The following is a 24,287-nucleotide window of genomic DNA, read 5'->3' as shown; positions in this document are numbered from 1 at the left end:
CTGTTTGAAATTATGCAGAAATTCAAAACAGTTTCAGAACAGGTAAATGGGATTCTATCAACTAAATAAAATTTAAATTAAAAATATTGTGCAACTCTCTTAGAAAATTTGGTAGTATTGAAAAAGAATGAGTTATAATACGGGGGAGAACTCTTCCTCAAACGTGTAGTTTAAATGTATGAATCAATGTTACAGGCAAGCATTTTTAAAATGCTGGGACAGAATTGTTAGCCATAAATCTTATTTCTTGCTTATTCACCTGTTTTTGATCAATACTTCTTTGAGAAAATTGTTTATCAATGTCAGAAAATAAACCTAGTTCTTTCCTTGAAACGGTCATGTGAAACTACTCAGTGAAAAGGCAATTCTAGCCCCAGATCGCCGGTGATGGTTTTGTCATAGGAGCCTATCACGTCCAAAGCATCAGCCTGCACTGTGAGGTTGGCTATCGGGAATGGCCCCATTTCGCCTGTCTTCTAAATGAGTAGGTTTTTAATTCAGTATCTGGACACTGAAAAAGAAAAAAAAGCTTCTGGAGTAAGTAATAATTATAGCTGGTAATGTGAATGATCTAAAACAAACAAAAAAATCTGGAGCGTTTTCAATGAAATTATTTTAATTCATTGAAATCTCAGACAATTCCAATCCTGTCCACCTATTCCAGAAGCATGCAGTAGGTGGCACCTAAAAGCTCTTTGGAGGCAAGCCGGCGCCATTTAGGCTGGAGCAGCCTCCGCTGCAGCAGGCATTTGGCACAGATCCAAAGTCAGAGATTAATGAGGGAGGAGGAGGAAGGCTGAGGAGTGCGGGGCAGCTGTGACCACGCCAGGCCCGCAACAGCAGGGCGGCGCAGGTGCGCGGGGTCGCAGGTGTGCGGGGGCCAGGGGGTGTGGGGCGCTCGGGGTCGCAGGTGCGCGGGCGGCGCGGGGTGCACGCGGGCTCCGGGGATGCCAGGCGCACCCTGGCGCAAAGTGTACCGGGGGCGCAGGGCTCTAGAGAGGGCGCGGGACGCACGGGCTGGCGAGCAGGCGCGGGCGGGCGAGCAGCTGACAGCGTCGTCACGGCGGCGGGAAGGAGCGCGAGCCCCGCCTGCCTCCGGGAGGAGCCCGCATCCTCACAGGCTGCGCTGCCCTGTCCTACGCGAGGCGAGCTGGGAAGAAGCTCTGAGCACTTGTGTTCTTCCTCAGGTAACAGATTTCGCTCCTTTGCTGTGGCTTGGCTGCGTCCGCATTGGGCACAGATGGCTTTGGCATTCTCGGTTGCGAACCCCTGTAAAGGGACCGCCGCTATCTGGGAGGGCGAGTAAGCAATAAACATACTGGAGTTAGCGAGGGGAAAAATAGGAGCATTTCTGTATCAGGGAGGGTGAGCATCTTGATACCCTCGTGGAAAACAATTTTTTTAAAAAAGATCTGTATCTTAGACATTATTTGGGCTTCCTTCCAAAACAGAAGTTAGTGTTTTAGAAAATTCTGTGGTGCAGGTGTTTCTATTAAAATGCAAGATGATTTAATGGATTTATCAAAGTCCTAAAAAGATGTGGTCCAAAGTGAGAAAAATGCAAAGCACATTAGAGGCTGCCGTTTTGTTCAGCGTGTTTTCCTGCTTGACAGCAGCCTTCCTTTCGTGGGCTTGGCTGAGACTTGGCTAAATATTTTAATTGCCTTTTTAAAGAATGCGTTTCATGGTACCTCCATGGGTTCCTTCCTGTTTCCTTGTAAGAGCAGAATACAGGAAAGGCACCGCATCCCATCTTTAGCTGGTAGGCTGTGGTTCTCATAAGATGACAATGCCTGCTCAAGGCGCCCAGGCTGGCTTCTTGCCGCGCGGGGACCTGCCGGAGTCCTCCCTTGAGAAATGCTGTCTTTCCCCTTTAAAACTCCAATTCACTTCTGTGGGGTTTGGGAGATTTAAAATGGGAGGCTCTGTGAATCCTGGGTTCCGTCCATTGAAGGATGACATACAACCTCCAGGTGGGATTCCGTTTCTCTCCGCTGTGCAGTCACACAGCTTGCCTTCTTTGGGAATTTATTCTTTATGTTTGCCCCTGTTATCTTTTGAATGACCCTCTTCCATATGAGAAGCTGATGTTAGCACATGATGTCTTTTCTGCTTTGAACTATAAAACTTTTAAAATATTCTCTTTTAGGAAGATTTTCTAGGAAACAATGAAAGACTGGAGCATTTTACCTTTCAGATCAGTCCAAATGCGCTTCCTTTCCAGTAGCATTTGAAGAGAGGGAGTGGGAAGGAGAGAAAGGGGGAGAATAAAATGAGAATAAATTTAACAAATTTGTGGGGGATTACTATTTTTTCCTTTGGTTGTTGCTTGAAATTGCAAATTGCCAGCAATTCTATGTGGAAATGCTGGAGGTTGTGTGGGCTGAGGCACAGGAAGACCCACAGTGCATCTTACAGAAATAGAAGATAGAAAGCAGGAAACATTTTCATCCCTTTTAACACACCATTTAATTTGGGAATAGGCATGATGGTCCCGGTGAACACAGAGAAAGAAGTGATCGCCGTCTGTAGCAGGGCATAGCAGGGCACAGCAGTGCTGTCTAGTACTCAGTTATCTGTTCAGATGACAATTTATGTGCATGGTTATTGTAGAAGCCTCCAGAATCTTTGCTTGTTGGAGCTTTGATAGAGTCGTTCCTAAGAAGAGATGCAGAAAACACCTGAACTGAATTCCAAGTTGTGAGATTCCTTTCCGCTTGTGTCTAGCAGTCTAGCTCTCTCGGCACTCTGCGATGCCGCTTCTCCATAGGAACATCATACTTCTTATTAATTTCGTGTTGTGCATAGTCTGTACACCACACATGACTTCACCCACTAGAAATGTATGGTTTCCGGGGTGGATACTGTCTCTGCTCTAATACCTGTATATATTACTGAAAAACGAAAACCTTTGAAAAATAATGGGGGTTCTTTTATCAAAATGAGAGTACATCTGTGATAATAAAACATATTGTTCATTCTTCTAATTTTTGTGGCCATAGTTGATATGTTTGCATATTGGAAATTAACCTATTGATTTAGACAAAAATTATCATTTTTCCCAAAGTAAATAAATGAAGTAAATTTTTGTACTATAAAGAATTTCTTTGTTACAAAGAGGAGCATTTGGTTGTCTGGGGTGAGATAGTGGCTTGCTAGCTAGCTGTTTTAAGTTAAAACGGGCTTGGTACTGACCTGTAACTTTCAACTCAGATAACCACTGTGTCCCATTCTCACTTATGTGATGGACTGGATCTTGCATCTGTCTGTCTGTCTGTCTGTCTGTCTATCTATCTATCTATCTATCTATCTATCTATCTATCTATCTATCTATCTATCTGGTTTGGGTATTTACAATGAACAGATGTCTCTTTAAAGGCAGAACTGATTTCTAGAACATTCATTGTTTTTAGTTATGATTTTTCTTGGAAAATAGCTGCTTTTACTTAAAAGGGAAGATGATGGTTGTCATGTCACAATTGCTAATGTTCCTTAACAAGGTAAATTTACACATGCATACATGTAAGGATTGACTTAAAATTATTTGATTTCAAGTAATGTTTGAATTTTATTGTATCGTGTGGCTTGCAATTCTCTCTTCCTTGATCCATTAAGGACTCAGAACAAATGCCCTCTCATTCTCCTCTCCTTTGCTCTTGCCACTGGCAAATTCAGGAAAGAAAGATTCCTTGTAGCTCTCTCCTTAGTGCAGTTAAGTGTTTTCCCATAAATCAGTACTGTCCAATAGGAATAAAATGTGTGAGCAACATGCATAATTTAAAATGTCCTCATAGTCACATTAGAAAAGTAAAAATAAACAAGTAATTTTAATGTTTTATTTAACCCAATATATCAAAAATAACCATTTAAAGATGTAATGAATACAAAATACTAGTAAGATATTGTACAATTTTTTATGCTACGTATTACACTTACAGACTATCTCAATTTGGATTAGCTATGTTTTAAGAGCTCAGTAGCCCACGTGGCCAGTGGCTGGTGGATTGGTCAGCATAGCTATAGATTGTTACCCCTTTGACAAAGCAATTTAAAAGCTGAACTGTTAGGAGCCAATTAGTGTTTAATTGGTTTAATTAAACACTATCAAAAATAAATATACAAAGTATCTCAAATTGCTATAAGACCTCTCCAGTTATGTAATCTTGTACCTATTATTTACTTCTTTATCAGTAGAGTAAGAGGATTGGGTTAAATACATCCCCTGATTCTATAAAAAATAACCAGTGAATAGACTTGTGGATTCAACCCCCATGCAACCTCGAGTTCTACAGTAGCAGAAACAGAGGGAGCTGACCTAGTGGTGGGCATTGCCATTTTGTACCCATACTAGTTTGTTTCAGTCCAGTCTCTGATTACAGACTGCCGCAACTGAGACCCCTTATCCCACTAGAGATCATTCGATTTTCATGTCTACATTCATTTACTGGGGATGTCACAGCAAACCCATTGTGAAAATCAATAAACAATCAATAACTAGCGAGCTGGCGTGTTCACTGTGTGATTGAATATGCTTTGCAGATCTTTTAGTATTGTCCTTCACTGTTATGTGTATTTTTGTATTTTTGATGTTTGTATCTATGATTTTCATAGCATTAAATACAATTTGGTGAAAGGTAAGGCTTTGTAATTGATTGATCTGTGAATACTGATTCCTTAAAACAAGAAATGAATGACCTTAATGGAAAGATGTGAATTTCTTCACCCAGTCCTTCGATAGCCTCCATGAGTGCTGAAAGGGCTAGTACTGTTTCCATCACTTAGCCCTCTGTCCTGGAAGTCATGACAGGGGATTTGAAGAGAATAGTACTTTGTATGAAAAGAGTTTGTGCAGTATTTTTCTAAAGCTGGTTAATGTTTGGAAACTGATTGTTTTCCTGAGAAAATAAGAAAACACAGGACCTTTCCATTAGGCCTTCCCACAGTAAACTCCCTCCTTCCCTCCCCTTTCTCATTTCCTCCCTTACCTTCTTAAACCAGGGTCCAGCTATTCACCAGAGCTCAGATAGAGGAGCCCATGGAGGGGAAGCTTTCCTTCCTATTTCATCTTTTCGCTCCAATTGCTCGATTGGAGCACATCTGTGACTTTTGATGTTGTAGTTTGTCTTCAGATGATACTGAGCAAAGGAACAATGATCAGTATCCAGAGCAAACCAGTTCTCTCAGCCCTCTGTCCCATTAAAAATCCAGCTCAGTGGCATTTACCCTTTTGTACAAACTTGGACTCACCTTCCCGACTCTACCACCCAGCTAAGCCCACCCACCTCCAACTGCACATACACTCATGAGGTCATTGGGTTATCTCCTTGCCTCCTTGCCTATGAAATAGTCCCTGAGATTTAAAGAAAGATGTGTGTGGAATAGGTCCCGCCAAAGAAGAATTGTGCTTCTCTTTGGAGCCTCTTTGGACGTTACTGGGTTCTTGACCACAGAATGAATGGGAGGGAAGCACAAAATGTAAAACTGACGTACTGTGTTGGTAAGGTTTATGCAAGAGTATGGCTCTGTATGGAGTAATATGGACAGATCTGCGTGAAACACTGATACCACGCTCCCGTGTGTCTTCCTGTCTCTCACTAATTAGCTATCAATGGAGATCTATCCCTGTCAACTAGGTAACATTTGGTTGACACCTAATACCACTCAACTGGTAACTCACATGCTAAATGTTTCACTACCAACCCTCCTTTCCCATCTGATTTGTGCTCTTGACTATTTTTGATAATTGAAACAAATCATGTTGAGCTAGCTGCTGCTGTGAGTTTATGTGAAAAAAAAATGAGCTCAGTCAACTTAATAAATTGGAAAGGTATAGGCAATATTGTTGATTTTTACACTGGTAATTGTTTTATACTATTTTCATTCTTACATGGACATTCTGAGAATTGTCTTTCACAAGATTATCCATCTGTATCTTTTAGGACAAATCCAAATTCCATTAATGTTGTCCCACTTCCATTACGGAAACACAGGCCACGTTTGGGGCCTTGAATCTTGTCCTAAAGCCCTGACACAGCCAGTGCAACCTAGACCTTGATTGTAGGGCTTGTACTAAGTAGGAACTGTACTGACTAGGAGTTTGTGCTCATTAGGAACTGAGAATCTTTATTTTAACTCAGCATTGAATGGTATGTGAATCCTAAACGTTTTCATATCCTCTCACTGTCTTTTAAGATCTGCAAAGACCAGCAAAATCTCAGTTTCTACCGATTCCTGTCTCCTGTGTCCTGGGCCTTTTTTGTTCAGCCTCATCAGGACACTTTTGCCCCTAGCATTAGGGCTGCGTTAAAGTGCTTATTTAAATATTCCATGAAGTAAGTATAACCTAGGTTTTCCTACAGATGTTTGCTATGTTAACCACTTGGAATGGTTGCTCAGAGTTCAGCTTTTGATGTGCACCTTTTATAAAGCATCTTTAACTTTTTTGATGAGTCAGAAAACATACACAGTTATCCATTATTAGTTGCCTTACATCATTATTACAGTTTTTAAATAAATATGAGACTGCTCTGAAAGTTGCTTGGCAATATTACATGTTAGTGTAAAAACATCCTCAACGTTTTAGAATCCAGAGCGTCTTCCTCGTTCAGTTGTTACTAATTTGCATTGGCTTGAATGTATTACTGGGTTTGCTAAACCTGGGTTGAAATGCAGATCTGACCCTTCTAGCTGAGCAACATGTGTTCTCATGTCAGTTCCTTTATCTGTAAAATGGGGCTACTTCTACCTAAATCAAAGGTGTTTTGAAGGTCCAGCTTGTATAGAACCTCTCAATACTTGTTGGATGGTCAGGATTGCTGGGCTGTTTTTGTGGTTGCTATCTGATCAGAGTCTCACATTCCTCTCTCTCACTGTCTCAGATTTCTTCTTCCGCTTTGCAGCCTGGCACAAAGCCTGCTGTCTCATAGTTGCGCTTTGGTTCTGGATGGAATGCTGGCTTTCAGCACTAGCCTTTTCTAATTTACCCGGTACACACACTCTCCAATTAATCATAAAATATTGATTTTTCCCCTTACATCTTCCTCTCTGAGTCAGCCCTACAGGACTGCCTGTTTCGTGTCTGGTTTAATGCCTGTTCCTTCTTTCACCAGCACTTTCCCCTGTTCCTTGACTGAGCTCATCTCCCCACAGGCAGTCCTGACTCTGTAACTGAATTCATACAGTCTTAAGGATGTAAGACTATTCCCTGCTTGATGTTTTCGTCATTCTTGTCTTGAGCTACCTACCTATGTAATGAGTCTGGGGACCCTGGCCTTGCCGGGAAGCCTACTGAAGATGGGTGATACTAAGGTCTGTCTGATGTATCTGCCATCGGATTCTAGACACATCAATAGCTAGTGCCTTTTATAGCATGTTTTACTGACCTGCCTGGTGACCGTAGAGCAGACACAAATAAATATTCATTGATTACTGTTCACAGCTCCTGCCCGTATTACCTCTCCTGTCCTCACTCCATCAGCTGCTGACCTCCTGGATGTTCTTTGCTAGTCAAGGGCGTAGGACCCTGGTTGTCTTCCTCCTTGACCTATGTTCAGATGCCATCCATCTGAATCTTCTTCCTCCATTCCTCTTAAGCTCCAACTCCCCATCAAAGGCACAAAGGGTCTCGTTGGCACCGCAAAGTCCCGCACTCCCAAAGGGACAGTGGAGCATCCCCTCTCTGACACAGCATCATGGCATTGTGGCATACTTGCTCAACTTCTTAGTGAAGTGCTCCCAGAACTTACATTTTAAATTCAGTTGTTATCTTCCCATTAACATGTTTATATATGTTCATGTCTCTGTATTTTAAAATGAAAAAGAACCTTTTTTAAAAAATCAAAACTGGGTACCACTCAGACACTGATTCATAACCTTTCCTGCAATCCACAACCAAAGTCTCAGAAACTATTTCTAAGCTGCCTGCATCAATTTATGCATCTCATGCTGACTCCTCAGCTTATGCAATCTAGCCTCCACCCATGGTGCCATCAAAATGTCTCTGGCTAGGTTCTCTTGCTGGCGGCTTCCACTACTTCCCAACGGAGGGTACTTTCCAGTTCTCACTGTACCTACTTCACTCCCTGGCACCAGTGCCCTGGGTGAGCCCTCTCTGCTGTTTGAAGTCCTCACTTTCTTTGGTTTTTGTGACAGAGCCCTTCAGTGCAGTGGCTGCTACCCTAAGGGCTTCTACCCTAGCATTCTTCAATTCTGTGCAGATCTACTGCCTTTCCAAACATTAACATCTGGAGTGTCCTGAGGCCATGGCCAAGTCCTCTACGTTCTGTTCTCACAAGCCGCCTCATCCAGACATTCAGCTTCCACCCCCCTCGACTCTGATGACTCCCACCCGTGCATTCTGACCCCAGGTGCATCGGCTGGCCCTGGACGCAGCATACCCGCCTGCGCACCGGGTGTGAGTCCTTGACTGTTCCAGAGACACTCGGAACTTGGTGCTGAAAACCAACCTTGTGATTTCCCCTGAAAGCCTGACCTTTGTCCGACCTTCTCTTAGTAAATGATTTCTTGTCTTTTCTCCAGTTCTACCAGTTGGAAACCTTTAGAATTTTCTCTGATACTTGACTCTCTCTCCACATCTTAACTCCTTCCCCTACCGACCATCACCAATTGATTTTCCACTGTCCTTGCTATCCTTTTAGTCTAAGCTGCCCATTTTGGGCTCAATTTGTTATGATAGAATTCTTATCCACTTTCCACATTGAAGTCAGACCCCTCCAATGGCTGCACGTTGCCCTCTGAGAGCCCTGTGGTCCTGGCCATGACCCCCTTTCCAGCCTCACCTCATTGCTTTTTCCCTTGCTGACTGTGGTGGTCATGCCACCTTGCTTCTGATACTTAGTGGGCTCTCCCTCCACAGGCCTACATGTGGTCTTGCTCTAGCTTTGTTAATACTCACCCACAGCAGCGCGCTATGGACGGGACATCAGTAGCAGCCACAGCACTGCCTTGTCATTGAAATAGTGGCACAATCCACACTGATACTTATTGCTGCACCCTGGAAGCTATGTCTGAGGTTCCACTCAGCCCACCAACGTGTACAGGAGGACCACAGGTACACGGCCAAGTGGAGATGACACCCAAGGTCTCTCACACAAGTCCCTTAGTCTGGCCTTCCCAGTCTGTTCATCATAAGTAAGATACAGATTCATCGCGCACTGAGAAGATTCTTATTGCGCACTTCCTAGGGGCTAGGCAGAGTTCAAGCACTGGGGAGACACCAGTAAACGAAGCAGATAAAAAGCCCTAATAGAGCTTGTAATAGTGGAATTAAACACAAATTTTAAAGTAAATTACATAGTATGTCAGAAAGGGATTTGTGCTATGGAAAAACATAAAGCAGGAAGAAGTTACAGATTGTCAGGTTTGAGGTTGGGATTATAAATTCAGATGGGGTGGTCAGGGGAATTCTCATTGACAAGGTGATATTTGAACATAGGCCTGTGGAAGGTGGGAGGAAGAATGGTACAGGTAGAGGGAACAGCCAATGCAAAGGCCCCGGGGCGGGAGAGCATGCTAGATGTGTCCAAGTGACACTGAGGAGACAAATGTGGCTGGAATGTAGTGAGTGAGGGGGTAAACAGTAGGAAGTAGGGGTGCAGGTGCAGATGGGGGCAGAGCCCTTTAGCGGTTACTCTCAGGGAGATGAAGGGTTTTGAGCACATGAGTGATGTTATCTGGTGCCCGGGTGGGAGTTCATTAGAGTTGCTCAAAGCCTGAAGCAAACTGACCAGTTAGGCTGCTGCAGGGATCCAGATAACAGGTGACAGTTGTTTGGAGAACACGTTTGGGAACAGTGGGGGAGTTGATTCACAGTTAGGTCTGGATGTGTTCTGAAGATATCCCTGATACGCTTTGCTGATGGGTTGGATGTAAGGTGCAAGACAACAAGAGGGGTTCAGGAGGGTTCTGAGGCTTAGACACCTGGAAGGAAAATGTTGCCATGGACTGAAATGAAGGAGGGGAACAGTTTAGGGTCACTTGGGGAGTTCACTTTTGCTCGTGTGGTCGTTGTGTTGTCTCCAAGGCATGTGAGTGGCAATGTCCAGGAGAGAGCGGGCCATGAGTCTGCTGTTTAGAAATGGCATCTGGCGATGGGTATGCATTGGGAGGTGTTGGCATGTGTATGACATCCAAAGTTGTGGAACCAGATGACACCACTGAGAGGGTCAGTTTAGTAGAAGGGAAGCATAACCAGGAGGGAGGTGTGGGGATGTCTACTGGTGAGCTAATTAGGAGCAATGGCACTGACACATCTCTCCTGCCACCATCCTCATCCTCCTGAGTGGTCTCCTGCTTCCACTCCTGCCCATCAGAGTCCTCGGGAAGTCCCAGCACAGCCGCGCTCAGATCTGTCACATCGCTGCTTAAACCCTCGTAATCTCTCATTCTTCTCACAGTAGAAGCTGCCTCTACACCACTCGCCTGTTCCCTGCCCATTCCTTTGCTGGCCTCGTCTACTTTTCTTCCTGCCTGCATTCTGGAATCTTCCATATTCCTAGAACATGTCACGCTAGCATCTGTTTGCACCCGCCCTTCTCTCTGCCTGGAGTTCTTCCCCTATGTATCCAGAGTTCACAAGTCACCTGTCTCACATCTTTGTTCAAATGGCAATGTTCCAGGAAGCCCTTCTCTGGCCTCCTATCACCTCTATGTCCATGACACATTCTCTAAACATAACTGAGAGATATTGCATTGATCTGCTTTTGTCAAAAGCACCCCCACACACGGAAATCCTTCATTTGGCAGACCTTTAAAATCACTTTAAAAATTGATTTGCAGATTTTTAATTGTGCAGATAAGAAAGCTTTTTAGGGACACATTTGTATTGCTTTTGGCAAAATCATGTATTGGTGGAAGCATTTGTATACATCTTTTTTCAAAACGCTCTCTCCATAGGACAGTTGTGTTTCCAAAGCAGGTACTGTGTCCTCTGCTCATATTTAACTGTCACCCTTATATTACAGGGATGGAGGATGTATGCTTATTTTTGAGAAATACCCGCTGTATGGCACACTACTAAAGCCACTTGGCACACAGAAAATAGTAATGAATTTAGAACAATTGCTCTTTATATAAAAGAAAAACATATGACTTAAACCCTTTAGTTCTACCACACTTATATTTTCTTTGCTGTAAATAACTAGTCAACCAGCATGTGGTAGAAAATATTTTTGTGGTTGCTCCTCATTTCCATATAAAGTATGGAATCTACTATATCTTAAAGGTCTTTTTTATGCATTAAAAAATAAATACAATATCCAAATGCATGGTATCCGGTAGTTCCTGCCTACTTTTGGCTTCAACTTCTTTGCTGTAACAACATGAATGATGCAATAAATTTTTGCACCTCTGATTCTGTCTCTGCAGTGTTAGTTACCACATATCCTTTCATAATTTTTTATTTCAGTTGACCTTGCCAACCTATGAGTGGTTATGTAGATTTTTGTAGAGTTTTCAAATTTTCATTTTGTTTCTTTAATGAGTTCATTTATCTTCCCTGGTACAATTTTCCTTGGTTGGCTCACAAAAATGTGTTATGGCAGCAGAGATAATCAGTCCTTGTGTGTTCAGTATTTCTGCTGTGTGGGCGTTGGGTTGGCTGCCTTGCTGAGCTGGTGGATGAATCCCACAGGGTCCCTGCCTTCAGCACATTGATATTCCAGGGGAGCAGAAGGAGAAAACACAAATAAATAAATACCAAAAGAAGAGCCTGTATGCCAAAGCATCTTATTATTGAAAGAGAATCATTCCAGCAAGTAATAGAGGTGCTGAAGTTGTGTGACACATATGTGCTTTTGCTCAACTCTTTAGCCAATCTCTCCCCCTGTGAAACCTATGTAATATGGTTTATTCACACCTTCAGCATTATTTTCTATTTATCTTCGTATGGGGTTCTGAGAAAGGAGTGTATTTTAGTTTGTCACTACACATTTTGGTATATTATTTTACATATTTTACCACAGCAGAAAAATAAGTCTTTTTTCCAATGGCTTGTGGAATGGCTTTTTGCCTTTCACTACTAATAAGAAGAGGATTCTGAGCATTAAAGAAATCAAGTTTAGTTAAATTTTGTAACATATTGGATCAAGTCTGATGTATTATTAAACTTTGCTAAAAAATGGAGGTTTGTTTTCATATTCTAGAACAATGCAGACAACTCTGTATACAATGTCAGCCACATACGTAATTTTGCATTTTCTAGTAAGTGCATTTAAAAAAGTGAAAAGACACAGGTGACGTTAATTTAAATATTTTATCCAATGTATATGAAATATTATATTTTGAACTTGTAATCAATATCAAAATTATGAATGAGATAGTTAACATTCTTTCATATACTAAGTGTTCAAATCCAGCACAGGACATCTTAATTCAGTCTGGCTGCATTTCAGATGGCAAGTGGCTAACATACTGGACAGCTCAGTCTGCGGATTTCGGTTTAAACGCTATGGCTACTAGTGAAGCTTCACATTACCATAATACAACGTAAAATTAGGGCCAGGAGGTAGATGCACATTTTAATTGGCCGTCTCAGGAAATCGGATACTTTGGGCCTTGTCAGATCAGATTACACCCTTACTGCTTTTGCTATATAATGTGGGTGACAGACAACAGGGGCCACCTGCTCTGCCCGTGCTGCTCACTGTGCTCACATTATGAGTGTGATCTTTGATTCATGGTTTTGCTGTTGCTCAAATGTTTTCACTTACAGTCATATATTTTTACTGTGGTAAAATATACAAAACTTGAAAGTACCCTTCTAACCATTTTTTAAGTGTACAGATGAGTTGTATCCAACACATTGGGCAACCATCTCCACCCTCCATCTCCAGGGCACCTTGCAAAACGGAAACTGTTCCCATTAAACACTAACTCCCCATTCCCTCTCCCCATTCCCCGGCAACCACCATTCTGCTTTCTGTCTCTATGATTTTAAGTACATACCCTATATAAGTGGAGTCATACTATGTTTGTCCTTTTGTGACCAGCTTGTTTTGCTCAGCATAATGTCCTCAAGGTTCATCCATGTCGTAGAATTGTCTTCCCTGTTACAGCTGAACAATGTTCCATTGTGTGTATACCACATTTTGTTTATTCAGAGTGATGGCCTTTGGGTTCCTCCCACCTTTCGACTATTGTGAATAGTGCTGCTATGAACACGGGTATACAAATATCTCAATTATTTCAATTATATATCAATTACATACTGTTTAAATTATTTTGGATATATACCTAGAAGTGGATTGTTAGATCATATGGTAATTCTATGAAATATAATTCACCCAATTAAAGTATACAATTCAGTAGTTTCCAGCAAATCCACAGGATTGTGCCATTGTCCCGCAAGCAGTTTTAGAATGCTTTCATCACTCCTAAGGAAACCCTATGCACCGTATCAGTCACTTCTCATTTCCCCCAAATACCCATCTCTAGGCAACTACAGATATACTTTCTGTCTTTATGGACTTTCAGTTCTGCACATTTCATATAAATGCACCCATACAATATGTGTGGTCTTTTGTTACTGACATCTTCCACTCACCATAATGTTTTCAAGGCTTATCCATGCTGTAGCATGTATCAGTACTTCATATCTTTGTATTGCTGAATAATATTTCATCATATGGGTATACCACCTTTTACTTATCCATTTATTAGTTGGTGGACATTTGGATTGTTTCCACTTTTTGGCTATTATGAATAATGTTGCTATGAACATTCCTATGTAATTTTTTATGGCTATGTTTTCATTTCTCGGGTATATGCTTAGAAGGGAAATTGCTGGGTCATATGGTGATTCTGTGTTTAACCTTCTGAAGAAGAGATAGAATGTTTTTCAAAGCAGCTGTATTTTACTTTTAGACCAGGAAAGCACAACGTTTCCGGTGTCTCCACATCCTTAACAACCAACACTTATTATTTTCTGGGTTTTATTTATTTGTTTGTTTTTATTGTAGCCATCTAATGGGTGTGAAGTGGTATTTCCTTGTGGTTTGCATTTACATTTACCTACCAACGTTTCCCTAGTAATGTTGAGCATCATTTCATGTGCTTGTTGGCCATTTGTATAGCTACTTTGGAGAAATGTATATTCAAATCCTTTGCCCTTTTTAAAATTATTTAAATTTTTGAAAATTATTAATTATGTATATTTTTAATTATTTAAATTATTTTGTTTTCTTTTGTTGTTGAACTGTAGGAGTTCTTTATAGATTCTTGAATTAATCCCTTATCAAATAGATATGTGATTGGCAAAAATATTCTCCCATTGTGTGGGTTGTCTTTTCACTTTCTTAATAGTGCCCTTGGATGCACAGAAGTTTTTAATTTTGATGAAGTCAGACTTACTTATTTTTAATCTTGTTGCTCATGCTTTTGGTATCATATTTAAGAAATGACTGCCAAATCAAAGATGAAAAAAGTGTATGCTTATATTTTCTTCTAAGAGTTTCATAGTTTTCAGTCTTACATTTAGGCTTTTGACCCATTTTGAGTTAATTTTTGTATATGGTGTGAGAGAGGGTTTCAACTTCATTCTTTTGCATATGGGTATCCAGTTGTCCCAGAACCATTTATTGAAGACTGTTCTCTCTCTCCATTGAATTTTCTTGGCACCCTTGTCAAAAATCAATTGACTGTAAATGTGATGGTTTGTTTTTGAATTCTGAATTTTTCCATTCATTTATATGTCTGTCCTGTGCCGGTCCCACATTGTCTGATTATTGTAGCTTTGTAGTGAGTTTGAAGTCAAAAAGTATGTGTCCTCCAACTTTTTTTTTTTTTCATTCAACGTTGTTTTGACTGTTTTGGGCCTCTTGAATTTTCAAATAAATTTTGGGTTCAGCTTGCCAATTTCTGTAAAGTAGTAAGGTGGGTTTTTTTTTTATGGATTGCATTGAATCTGTAGGTGATGTGGGGAATACAGAAAACTCTCACTTAATGTCATCAGTAGGTTCTTGGAACTGAGACAGAGGACATGTGACAAAATCAATTTTGCCATAGGATCATTGATATAAAGAAGAGTTAAGTTCCTACATGTCATCAATGTTATAATAAAAGAACATTGAATGAAATGACGTTAAGGCCAGTTTTCTGACACATGAACATAAATGTCTTTCCATTTTCTTAGGTCTTAAATTTTTTTCAACAATATTTCATAATTTTCAGAGTGTAAGTTTTGTACTTCTTTGTTAAATTTATTCCTATCTTTTTTTTTTAAATTTTTTATTGGGGAATATTGGGGAACAGTGTGTTTCTCCAGGGCCCATCAGCTCCAAGTCGTTGTCCTTCAATCTAGTTGTGGAGGGCGCAGCTCAGCTCCAGGTCCAGTTGCCGTTTTCAATCTTTAGTTGCAGGGGGGTGCAGCTCATCATCCCATGTGGGAATCAAACCGGCAACCTTGTTGTTCAGAGCTTGTGCTCTAATCAACTGAGCCATCTGGCTGCTCTGCCAGAAGCTCAGCGGCAGCTCGTTGTCTTCAATCTAGTTGTGGAGGGCACAGCTTAGTGGTTCATGTGGGAATCGAACTGGCAACCCTGTTGTTCAGAGCTCATGCCTAACCAACTGAGCCGTCCGGCCGCCCCTAACTATCTTATTATTTGGTGATATTGTAAATGGAATTGGTTTCTTAATTTTATATTTAGATTGTTCAATGGACATGTGTAGAAATACAGTTGATTTTTATATGGATGTTGTATTCCAAAACTTTCCTGAACTAGTTTATTAGTTTTAATGTTTTTTATTGAATTCCTTAGGATGTTGTATATATAAAGTCACAGCATTTGCAACCAAAATAGTTTCATTTCTTCCTTTCCCTTTATAGAGCCAGATGCTTTTTATTTCATTTCCTTTCCTAATTCTCCTGGCTAAACCTCCAGTAAAATTTTGAATAAAAACTATAACAGTGGATTCTCTTGTCTTTTTTCTGGATTATAGGGAAAGAATATTCAGTCTTTTACCATTAAGTATTATGTTAGTTCTGGGTTTTTCATTATATGCCCTTTATCTGGCTGAGGAAGTTCCCTTTTATTCCTGGTTTAAGGTGTTTTTTTGTTTGTTTGTTTTTCATGATTGAGTGCTGAATTTTGTATCTACTAAAATTATTATGGTTTTTGTTTAGTTTTTTTATATGGTGTGTTACATTAATTTTTGGATGTTAAACCAACTTTGCATTCCTGCAAAGTGTATACCCCACTTGCTTCTGATGTATAATCCTTTTTATATATTGATAAATTTAATTTGCTAGTATTTTGCTGAGAATTTTTGTATCTATATTTATGAGATACTGGTCTGTAGTTTTCTTGTGATGTCTTTGTCTAGTGTTGGTATTGGTAATATTGGACTCAGAAAGAGTGAGAAGCATTCTTTCCTATTCATTTTTTTGGAAGAGTTTGTGAAGAATTGGTATTAATTCTTCTTTATATGTTTGTTGGAATTTACCAGTGAAACCATTGGACCTAGGCTTTTTCTTCTGTGGATAGTTTTTTGATTACTAATTTAGTATCTTGTTATAGGTCTATTCATAGTTTTTATTTTTTATTATTTTGAGTCAGCTTTGGTAGTTTATAGCTGTCTGATCTAAGTCATATAACTTGTTGGAATATATTTCGTCATAGGAGTCCCTTCCAATTCTTTGTATTTCTGTAAGCTCAGTAGTGATATCTCCTCTTTCATTCCTGATTTTAGTAATTTGAATCTTCTAAAATTTTATTTATTTATTTATTTGTTTGTTTGTTTGTTTGTTTATTTAATTTTTTGGTCAGTTTAACAAAAAGTTTGTTAATTTTTTTGATATTTTCAAAGAACCAGTTTTTGGTTTTATTGATTTTTCTAATCATTATTTTATTGTTTTTGTATTCATTATTTCATTAAGTTTCACTGTAATCTAATTTTCTTTCGTTTTTTTTTTTTCTTTGAATTTAGTTTGCTCTTTTACTCTATTAAGGTGGAAGATTATGTGACTGATTTGAGATCTTTGTTCTCATTTAATGTAGGTGTTTACAGCTACAGTTTCCCTTTAAGCACTGATTTAGCTGTATCCCCTCAGTGTCTTCTTGACACTTTCTGCTCCCTTGGCATTATGTCACCTCTCTCCAGTTTTTCATCACTATCCTTACTGCTCCTTTGTGACCCCCTTTTCTGTCTGGTCCTTACTGAAAATAGCCAGAGACCTTTGCACTGGCAACTGTGCTAAGTGCTCGATATTGTATTGTCTCACTAAATCCCCACAGCAGCTCTCTGAAGAATGTGGTCTTATTTCTTATCTCCATTTTCTAGCTCAGGAAACTCAAGTGCAGAAAGTTGAAGTAATAACATGCCAGGTTCTCTTATTAGTATATATCCGATAGGGCATTTGGTCTTCTCCCCTCTTGCTCCATGACTTCTCCGGGGGTGATTTTTCTTTATTAAAGTGCTATTTATACATGGATAATTCTACCATGTCATGAACATTGGCTCTATTCCTGCTCTTGTTCCCCTCCACGAGGTCCTTTCTTCTGGTTGACATGCCTTTTATTGCTTCACCATCTTCACCCAGTCTGTGAAATTTTTCCTGAGGGTTCCAGAGAGAATGAGGTGCTCCGTCCACTTCTTCTCCTGCTTTTGTTTATGACTTTACCACAGCATCTACCAAATGGCGTACAATGTATCCTTTCCTATGACTGAACATCTTCTAATGCTGTCAGTTTTTATTGGGTAACCACCAAGAATATAGTTTGCAGTTTGGGGAAAAACTATTAGAGAGTTGAGGATCGGTATGGAGTTATTGCCCCAGACCTCTCTCATAAATTCATAGTGGACTTTACACTCTTCTACCTGCCTGACTCCTGTGCATCTTTCAGGTTCCTGCTCCCATGCCACCTCCGTAGGGAAGTTGTTGCTGTTATCCCAGGTTGAATAGGCTCCTTTAGACTTCTCTTTCATAACACTGCTGTGATGTAATTTTTTAAATATCTGTGAAGTTCTCTTTTTGATGTCTGTCTGCTCCACTTAATCCCAAGTTCCACAAGAACAAAACCCCTGCCTTAGGCCTGCCCTCTGTAGAGTTGTTTGCTGGCCCAGAGCCCAGAGTCTGGCCTTTAGAGGAAGTTCAATAGATATTTCTTGGGCAAATGGATTATAGTAGCTATGAATTCTTTTTTATGTTTAGTTTTTGTTTTCTATATCTTGGTTGCCAGTTTAATAATGGAGACACCTTAGCATGGCTGAGAACATATTTACCAAACAAGGAATGAGTGTGAGCTGCAGATCAAGAACTCTTTTAGAGATTTTTGGATACAGAGCTTGTTAAGACATATTCCCTTCCAGCTAAATGCTTGTACTCCAATCTGGAGCTGAAGAACCATAATACAAGCAAGGCTGAGTGAGGACGCTGCCTTCTAAGCACAAAGAGAGCCTCATTCTGAGGGTGCAGAGAGAAATTTCACACCACATTCCATAGATCATTGCATTTTTAAAAACGTAGAACAATTTATCACAATGGTTTACTATTGATTTGATCATAATGATCTCATAATAGACTGATCAAACTCCTAAGCAGGCTTTCTCGCCCTCTTTCACTGTTAATGAACTTCCTGACATTTTCTTATACCTCTTTGAGCATTGATGCTTCAGTTTCTTGGCAGGTTTGGGATTCCAAAGTACACATAAGAATGGCTGAGTGTTTAAACAGATTTGTAGGCACATATACGTGGTGAAGTCAGAAGGGAAATCAGAAGATGGGATGCTGCGATCCTGAGCGTTGATCTGACGTTCCCTTTGCCAGCAGACATTCACCGCCCACACCCATTTCCTTCCACTTCTAATTATGTTTAAAAAAACTTTTCCAGCTTCCGAAAATGACTATGTGGAGCAATGGCTTCTATTATTGGTCCTCAGTGACTCTAAGATTTGAAAAGTGAAAGTTGGTACAGTGGTTGCCTGGAGAAAGTGGGTTTCATGCTTCATATTACCATGTAATTTGCAGACCAGATAAAACAAAATTTGGATGTTGCTTAATTTTCCACTTGTGTGTGTGTGTGTGTGTGTCATATGACCTTCCTTACCAAAGAAGGGACAAGATGAAAGGTATTTGATAATCAATACATGAGGAAAGTACATTTATCCCATCATTTGGGATGATGTTTGTGATGAAGATAAACCCCATTCTACTCCATTTTATGACTTAATAGTGGTTTATACGACTTTCTTGGTAATGGTTGGCCCTTATGATTCTTAAATAAAGCACTTACATTTGTTTTAATTTTGGTGAATGAAAGGGTTCTCAATGCTTCTTAGTTAACTGTCAACTCTTGCCGCTAGTTGAGACGTCCACCCACGGCCTGAGTGGTGCCCATGCTACGTTCTCCCTCCGTGGTCTGTGGCAGGGGTGGGGTCACAGCAGTACTGTAGTTTGTATTTCAGCCTTACCTCCCTGGCTGTGCGAAGTTGGGGACATTGCATTCCTCAGTTCCTTCTGTGTTTCCAATTTCTTCATTGCGCAAAAGGGATGATGACACCGATTCTGTACAGTAATGAGGATTTCATGAGTTAATGTAAGCAGTGAATAAATATTAATATCCCTCCTCCGTTTCCCCCTTCCTCCTACTTGTAAAAAATAAAATAAAAAAACCATTATCAGTAGTGTATTGGATATTTATAGAACTTCAAGTAAAACAATAAAGATTTGTTGTGAGTGAGTGTGTGTGTATGTGTGTGTGTGTTGGGGGCGGTTAATTGCCATCTCCACTGGCTTGCCTTGATTCTGATCCCTTGGGCTGGCTCAGCATCTTTCCCCTGCGCACACGGTGCCTGTGTGAGCACAGATGCCCAGAGTCATGGTCCAATGAGGAGAAAGAGACTAGCTTCAGTGTCCACTGAGCAGATTGTCGGCCCCTTTGGAAAGTGAGGATAGAGTACACATACTGGATTTAAAATGGCAGAATTTTTGAAATGGAATTGGAATGTTAGGAGAGTAAAAGCAAACTTTATCACTTTGATTTTTTTTTTCAGCTATCAAAAGAGGGTTAAGATTTGTTTTATTAATTCTCTCAAACATCTGGGTCTTTTGCTAGGTGCTTTCTGGTTGACAGTTGGAGCCCTCAAGCAACATGCCAGAACAGAGCAATGACTACCGGGTGGCTGTGTTCGGGGCAGGTGGTGTTGGCAAGAGCTCCCTGGTCTTGAGGTTTGTGAAAGGCACGTTCCGGGAGAGCTACATCCCCACGGTAGAAGACACCTATCGGCAGGTGATCAGCTGTGACAAGAGCATCTGCACACTGCAGATCACAGACACCACGGGCAGCCACCAGTTCCCTGCCATGCAGCGGCTGTCCATCTCCAAGGGGCACGCCTTCATCCTGGTGTATTCCATCACCAGCCGGCAGTCTTTGGAGGAGCTCAAACCCATCTACGAACAAATCTGCGAGATCAAAGGGGACGTGGAGAGTATCCCCATCATGCTGGTGGGGAACAAGTGTGACGAGAGCCCGAACCGCGAGGTGGAGAGCAGTGAGGCGGAAGCCTTGGCCCGCAAGTGGAAGTGCGCCTTCCTGGAGACCTCGGCCAAGCTCAACCACAACGTGAAGGAGCTGTTTCAGGAGCTGCTCAACCTGGAGAAGCGCAGGACTGTGAGCCTACAGATTGACGGGAAAAAGAGCAAACAGCAGAAAAGGAAAGAAAAGCTCAAGGGCAAATGTGTGGTCATGTGAATGCCCTTCCTGTGGGAGGAGCAGCTGAGTGTCCCCTGTCACCTCTCCTTCCCCCTTCCTCGTGAAACCCAACGTCGTGTTGTCAGGGTAGCATGTAAGATGCCCACATATTAAATATTGCATTTTGACCGAGATGTGCCCTCTTGTCCTTAAGAGGACATTTCACATCACCAACAATAAGCCCCCTTCTCCAGAATCAGGGAATCTGCTAGATGGTTAAAATGAAAACCAACATGCTCGGGATCACAGGTGGCTGAGAGGTATCAGCAGTCCCTGAAAGCATTCTGTGCCATTAGGAAGTGGTGGGGCTGGTACCCACGGAAGCAATGTGTGCTCAGAGCAGTCACTGTCACCGCATGCATGCCCAAGCATGTGAACCTGGAGCTTCAGGTGCCACCCCAGACCAGGCGTTTCCCTCCGCTCAGAAGTCAGTGCCATTCTTGGGGGAGGGGAGAGGTAGGAGGAGGTGAGAAGACCAGGCCGAAGTTGCTCTATTTCATGGTTCTTTAACTGAATTACAATCAAATAACACGGCCTCCCCCAGAGGATGTTCACTGTCCGCTCCCAGCTGACCTGTAAGCCTTGCTTCCCTGAGGGGTCCTACTCACCTCACTAGATCTAGTTCGCAGGTATCAGTTTAACCAGTTAGAGTATTTATTTTCACATGAGGATGAGTTCACTAAGAGCATGCTGCTCTGTCAGAAATTCTTTAGTGTGTGAGGAAGGATACTGTGACATTACTAAGCCACCATGACAGTGCTCCTATGTTATACTTGGAGGGTTTTCCATGTGCAGTTTCCTTCCTTTGACCCATGAGGGCTATCACTTCTCCCAGGCCTCAGATTTTAAATAAAAGCAATTAAAGTATTTATTTTTAGACAATGCTGTTTTCCTCCAAGATTGTTTTCTTCTTTTAAATAACTCAATCTATATCCAGATGGGTAACAGCCGGCAAAGGCCATCTGAAAACCAAAAGCACATCCATTTTCTAAATGACACGGACATGTAAATGCCATACTTTGCACCTTAATGAAATATTTTGAAACAGAAGTTGTTCACTGTGTTTTTGATGACCTATCTGTAACAGTATATTCCTGGAATATGTGTTCAAGTAATAGTAGAGTATCTTGCATGTTATAATGTCCATTATAAATGTCCCCTAAGTGCTGTTCAATGCACTGTTCACTCTGGAAACAATTATCTTTTTGTCCTAATGATCTTGTGTGTATCCTCAATCCTTCAGATCAAATGACAGCCGCTGCTGGTTCCTGCCTGCTGGTGGAGATGGGGTGGTGGTGGCGACAGGCAGGGCAGAACCCACTCAGCTTAATTGTTCTGCCATCCTCGAGTCTGGTTGGGCTCTGCTTCCCGAAAATTCCCACTAACAGAGTCTGTGCGTCTCCTGTTTGTCCCAGTCAGCACAGACCTTGCTGGCCCCGATTCCAGAATCTTCCTTCTAGCAGTTCTTCCTGTTGCCCGCCTGGCAGGCGAGGAAGCTAAGTGCTGGCAGCCCCCCGGGCTTGTGCAGGGAGCTTGTGGCTGTGGGGCAGCAGCCCCAGCCCAGGTAGAGTTAGGAAGTGTGGGATGTCTGCACACACCCCTTCGGGTCTTCTCTCCTGCAACCTGCTGTGTCTTTCCTACTCCTCCTGAGCGGGGCTGAGGCAGCAGCCACTGGGCAGCTCTGTGCTCTCAACAAATTCCAAATGAACCCTTACTGGTTAAATTTCCTTGGTTTTGTCTTATCCTCTCTGCTTGTCTAATAAGTCACCCGTGGGGTGACTGTAGTGTGTGGGAGGTGCTTTGAGGATCATTTGGTCCATGGGCTTTGCACCACCTTGGCCTCTTACAACAAAACCTGAGCAGGGACGGTGTGCAAGTGGCCTGGGTGCCAGGCCCCTCAAGTCCTAACGCATGTACCCTCCGGTGGGTTCATCCTGTTCCAAGTGGCTCCTCTACAGCCTTCACAGTGACATCTACTTGGTGGGTTTTCTAGAACTTTTGTCTTTCAACTTGTCTCTACCTTTTTTCTATTTCTATTCTCAGAGCGATGCTATCAATTTCTAATTTGGCTATGGGTTAACTGGAAGAAGAAACAGGACTTCATGACCAAAATGGGATTTAGGCATCTTGGATGCGTGCTTTGCTAACAGTATGATGTCATATATGCCACATATGGTAATATCCATGAGGGTCCTGGAGTGAGCTGTCCCTGCCAACCGTCCCATTCCTACTGATACAAGTCAGAGTTGCTTTCTGCCCTCTCAAGTCGGTGTCTACATTTATAAGTGTTTAGAGCTTCATTAGTATGAGAAACTTGTAATTATTGAAAATCTTATCTCCTTCAGGACTCATGTTCTGCTGTATTTTGCCTATGAGTTTACAGGAAGGGTATTGATGCCTCAATCATGGGTCTTTGTTCTAAGGTCATTTTTTGTGAACTGAACTGATGGTATTGAAGATTATCTCGAAATAGTCTTTCAGGAGTTCCCCCATTGACTCAAGGCTGAGGAGTTAGTTCCACCGAATCAGATGATTTTAGCATTGATATGGCCCCATCCTGAATATGTATTGGGGTTCTTGAGGACGAGTCCTACATTGCATATGGGCACAGAAGTTTTTAACCCAGCACAGTAAGTTACAAAACTCAAACTATTGCTTTAAAGATGGCACTCTGGGAATAAGCATGGGGCTCCATGAGTTCCCTTCTGTCCCCACCAGTCCCTCCTCCATCCAGTGACAAGCCATGGGCGTGCCCTGAGCATGCATGCAATACAGTGAGACCAACACAAGAGCAATATTGAATTGTTCATCAGATCAAAACTATATATGTTATATATTTTATCTTCCTGCATTTTTGAAGTATAAAGTAGTACATTGTACATATCTGTAAGCTAGTATATTTGTTTCACCATTTGTAGTATTCAAAATGCTCATTCTTTGTAGAACAAAAAAAAACTATTAAAATATTTTAAAAAGTTGCTCTGTGATCACTTTTTCCCCCCAATTTGTATGTTGTCCTACATAAGCTCTCTGGAAATATCCGTAACCAATAGGACACATGGAAATCTTCAAATCTCCATCCTGGAATTCAGTACCCCACAAAGACAATACATGGACAGAGTATTTATAGAGCATGACTTTTCTATGTGGGATAGCAATGTGCATATTTATATTTAAGGTGTATTGTTACAGTTCCATTATCTATTATTTACAGTTATAAAAATCATCCTTGCATACAAGTTTCTAGTTGCCAATGATGTTCTGAAAATAATGAAACATTAAAATAAATCTTCAGCTCTGACACCCTGGCTGGAAGGTGGTGGTTTCTTACTCTCCAGGGTGTAGCGGTCTGTAATGGTCTTGACTTAGTTCTCCTGCAGCTGCTTTTCTGTGCTTCTGGACTAGAGAGGAGACTGTGAGGCTCTGTGCAGGTCTGGGATTGGCAACAGCAGCTGCCTGGAGGTGTTCCCAGAAGGTTCTCCCAGGGGGTCCCTGTCACTGTGATGACGTGATGCTCCAGCGGAGGGAAGCAGCAGGGGCAGGGCACTCCTTGGCTCAAAATAGGAATGAAGAAAAGCTCCT

The 24,287-nt window shown here is 41.5% G+C and overlaps 1 protein-coding gene across 3 annotated transcripts; it reads left to right on the top strand.

The window, feature by feature from the left end:
- Nucleotides 1-711: 711 nt before the first annotated feature.
- DIRAS2 (DIRAS family GTPase 2) lies at nucleotides 712-24,013 on the top strand. Of its 3 annotated transcripts, none has more exons than XM_019713883.3 (2): nucleotides 712-853; nucleotides 20,070-24,013. In XM_019713883.3, exon 2 carries the CDS (start codon nucleotides 20,106-20,108, stop codon nucleotides 20,703-20,705), a length of 600 nt encoding a protein of 199 aa, XP_019569442.1. In that variant the 5' UTR covers nucleotides 712-853; nucleotides 20,070-20,105; the 3' UTR covers nucleotides 20,706-24,013. The 3 variants fall into 3 exon arrangements, with proteins under 3 accessions (XP_019569442.1, XP_019569441.1, XP_074186300.1); XM_019713882.3 differs by having other exon boundaries at nucleotides 717-1,187; XM_074330199.2 differs by having other exon boundaries at nucleotides 849-869.
- The last annotated feature ends 274 nt before the right edge of the window (nucleotides 24,014-24,287 follow it).

The sequence above is a fragment of the Rhinolophus sinicus genome, chromosome 16 (assembly GCF_057876585.1).
Source record: "Rhinolophus sinicus isolate RSI-liver-muscle chromosome 16, RSI-T2T, whole genome shotgun sequence".
Lineage (NCBI taxonomy): Eukaryota > Metazoa > Chordata > Mammalia > Chiroptera > Rhinolophidae > Rhinolophus > Rhinolophus sinicus.
The sequence above is the reverse complement of the archived record's forward strand: the minus strand, read 5'-3'. Positions and strand labels throughout refer to the sequence as shown.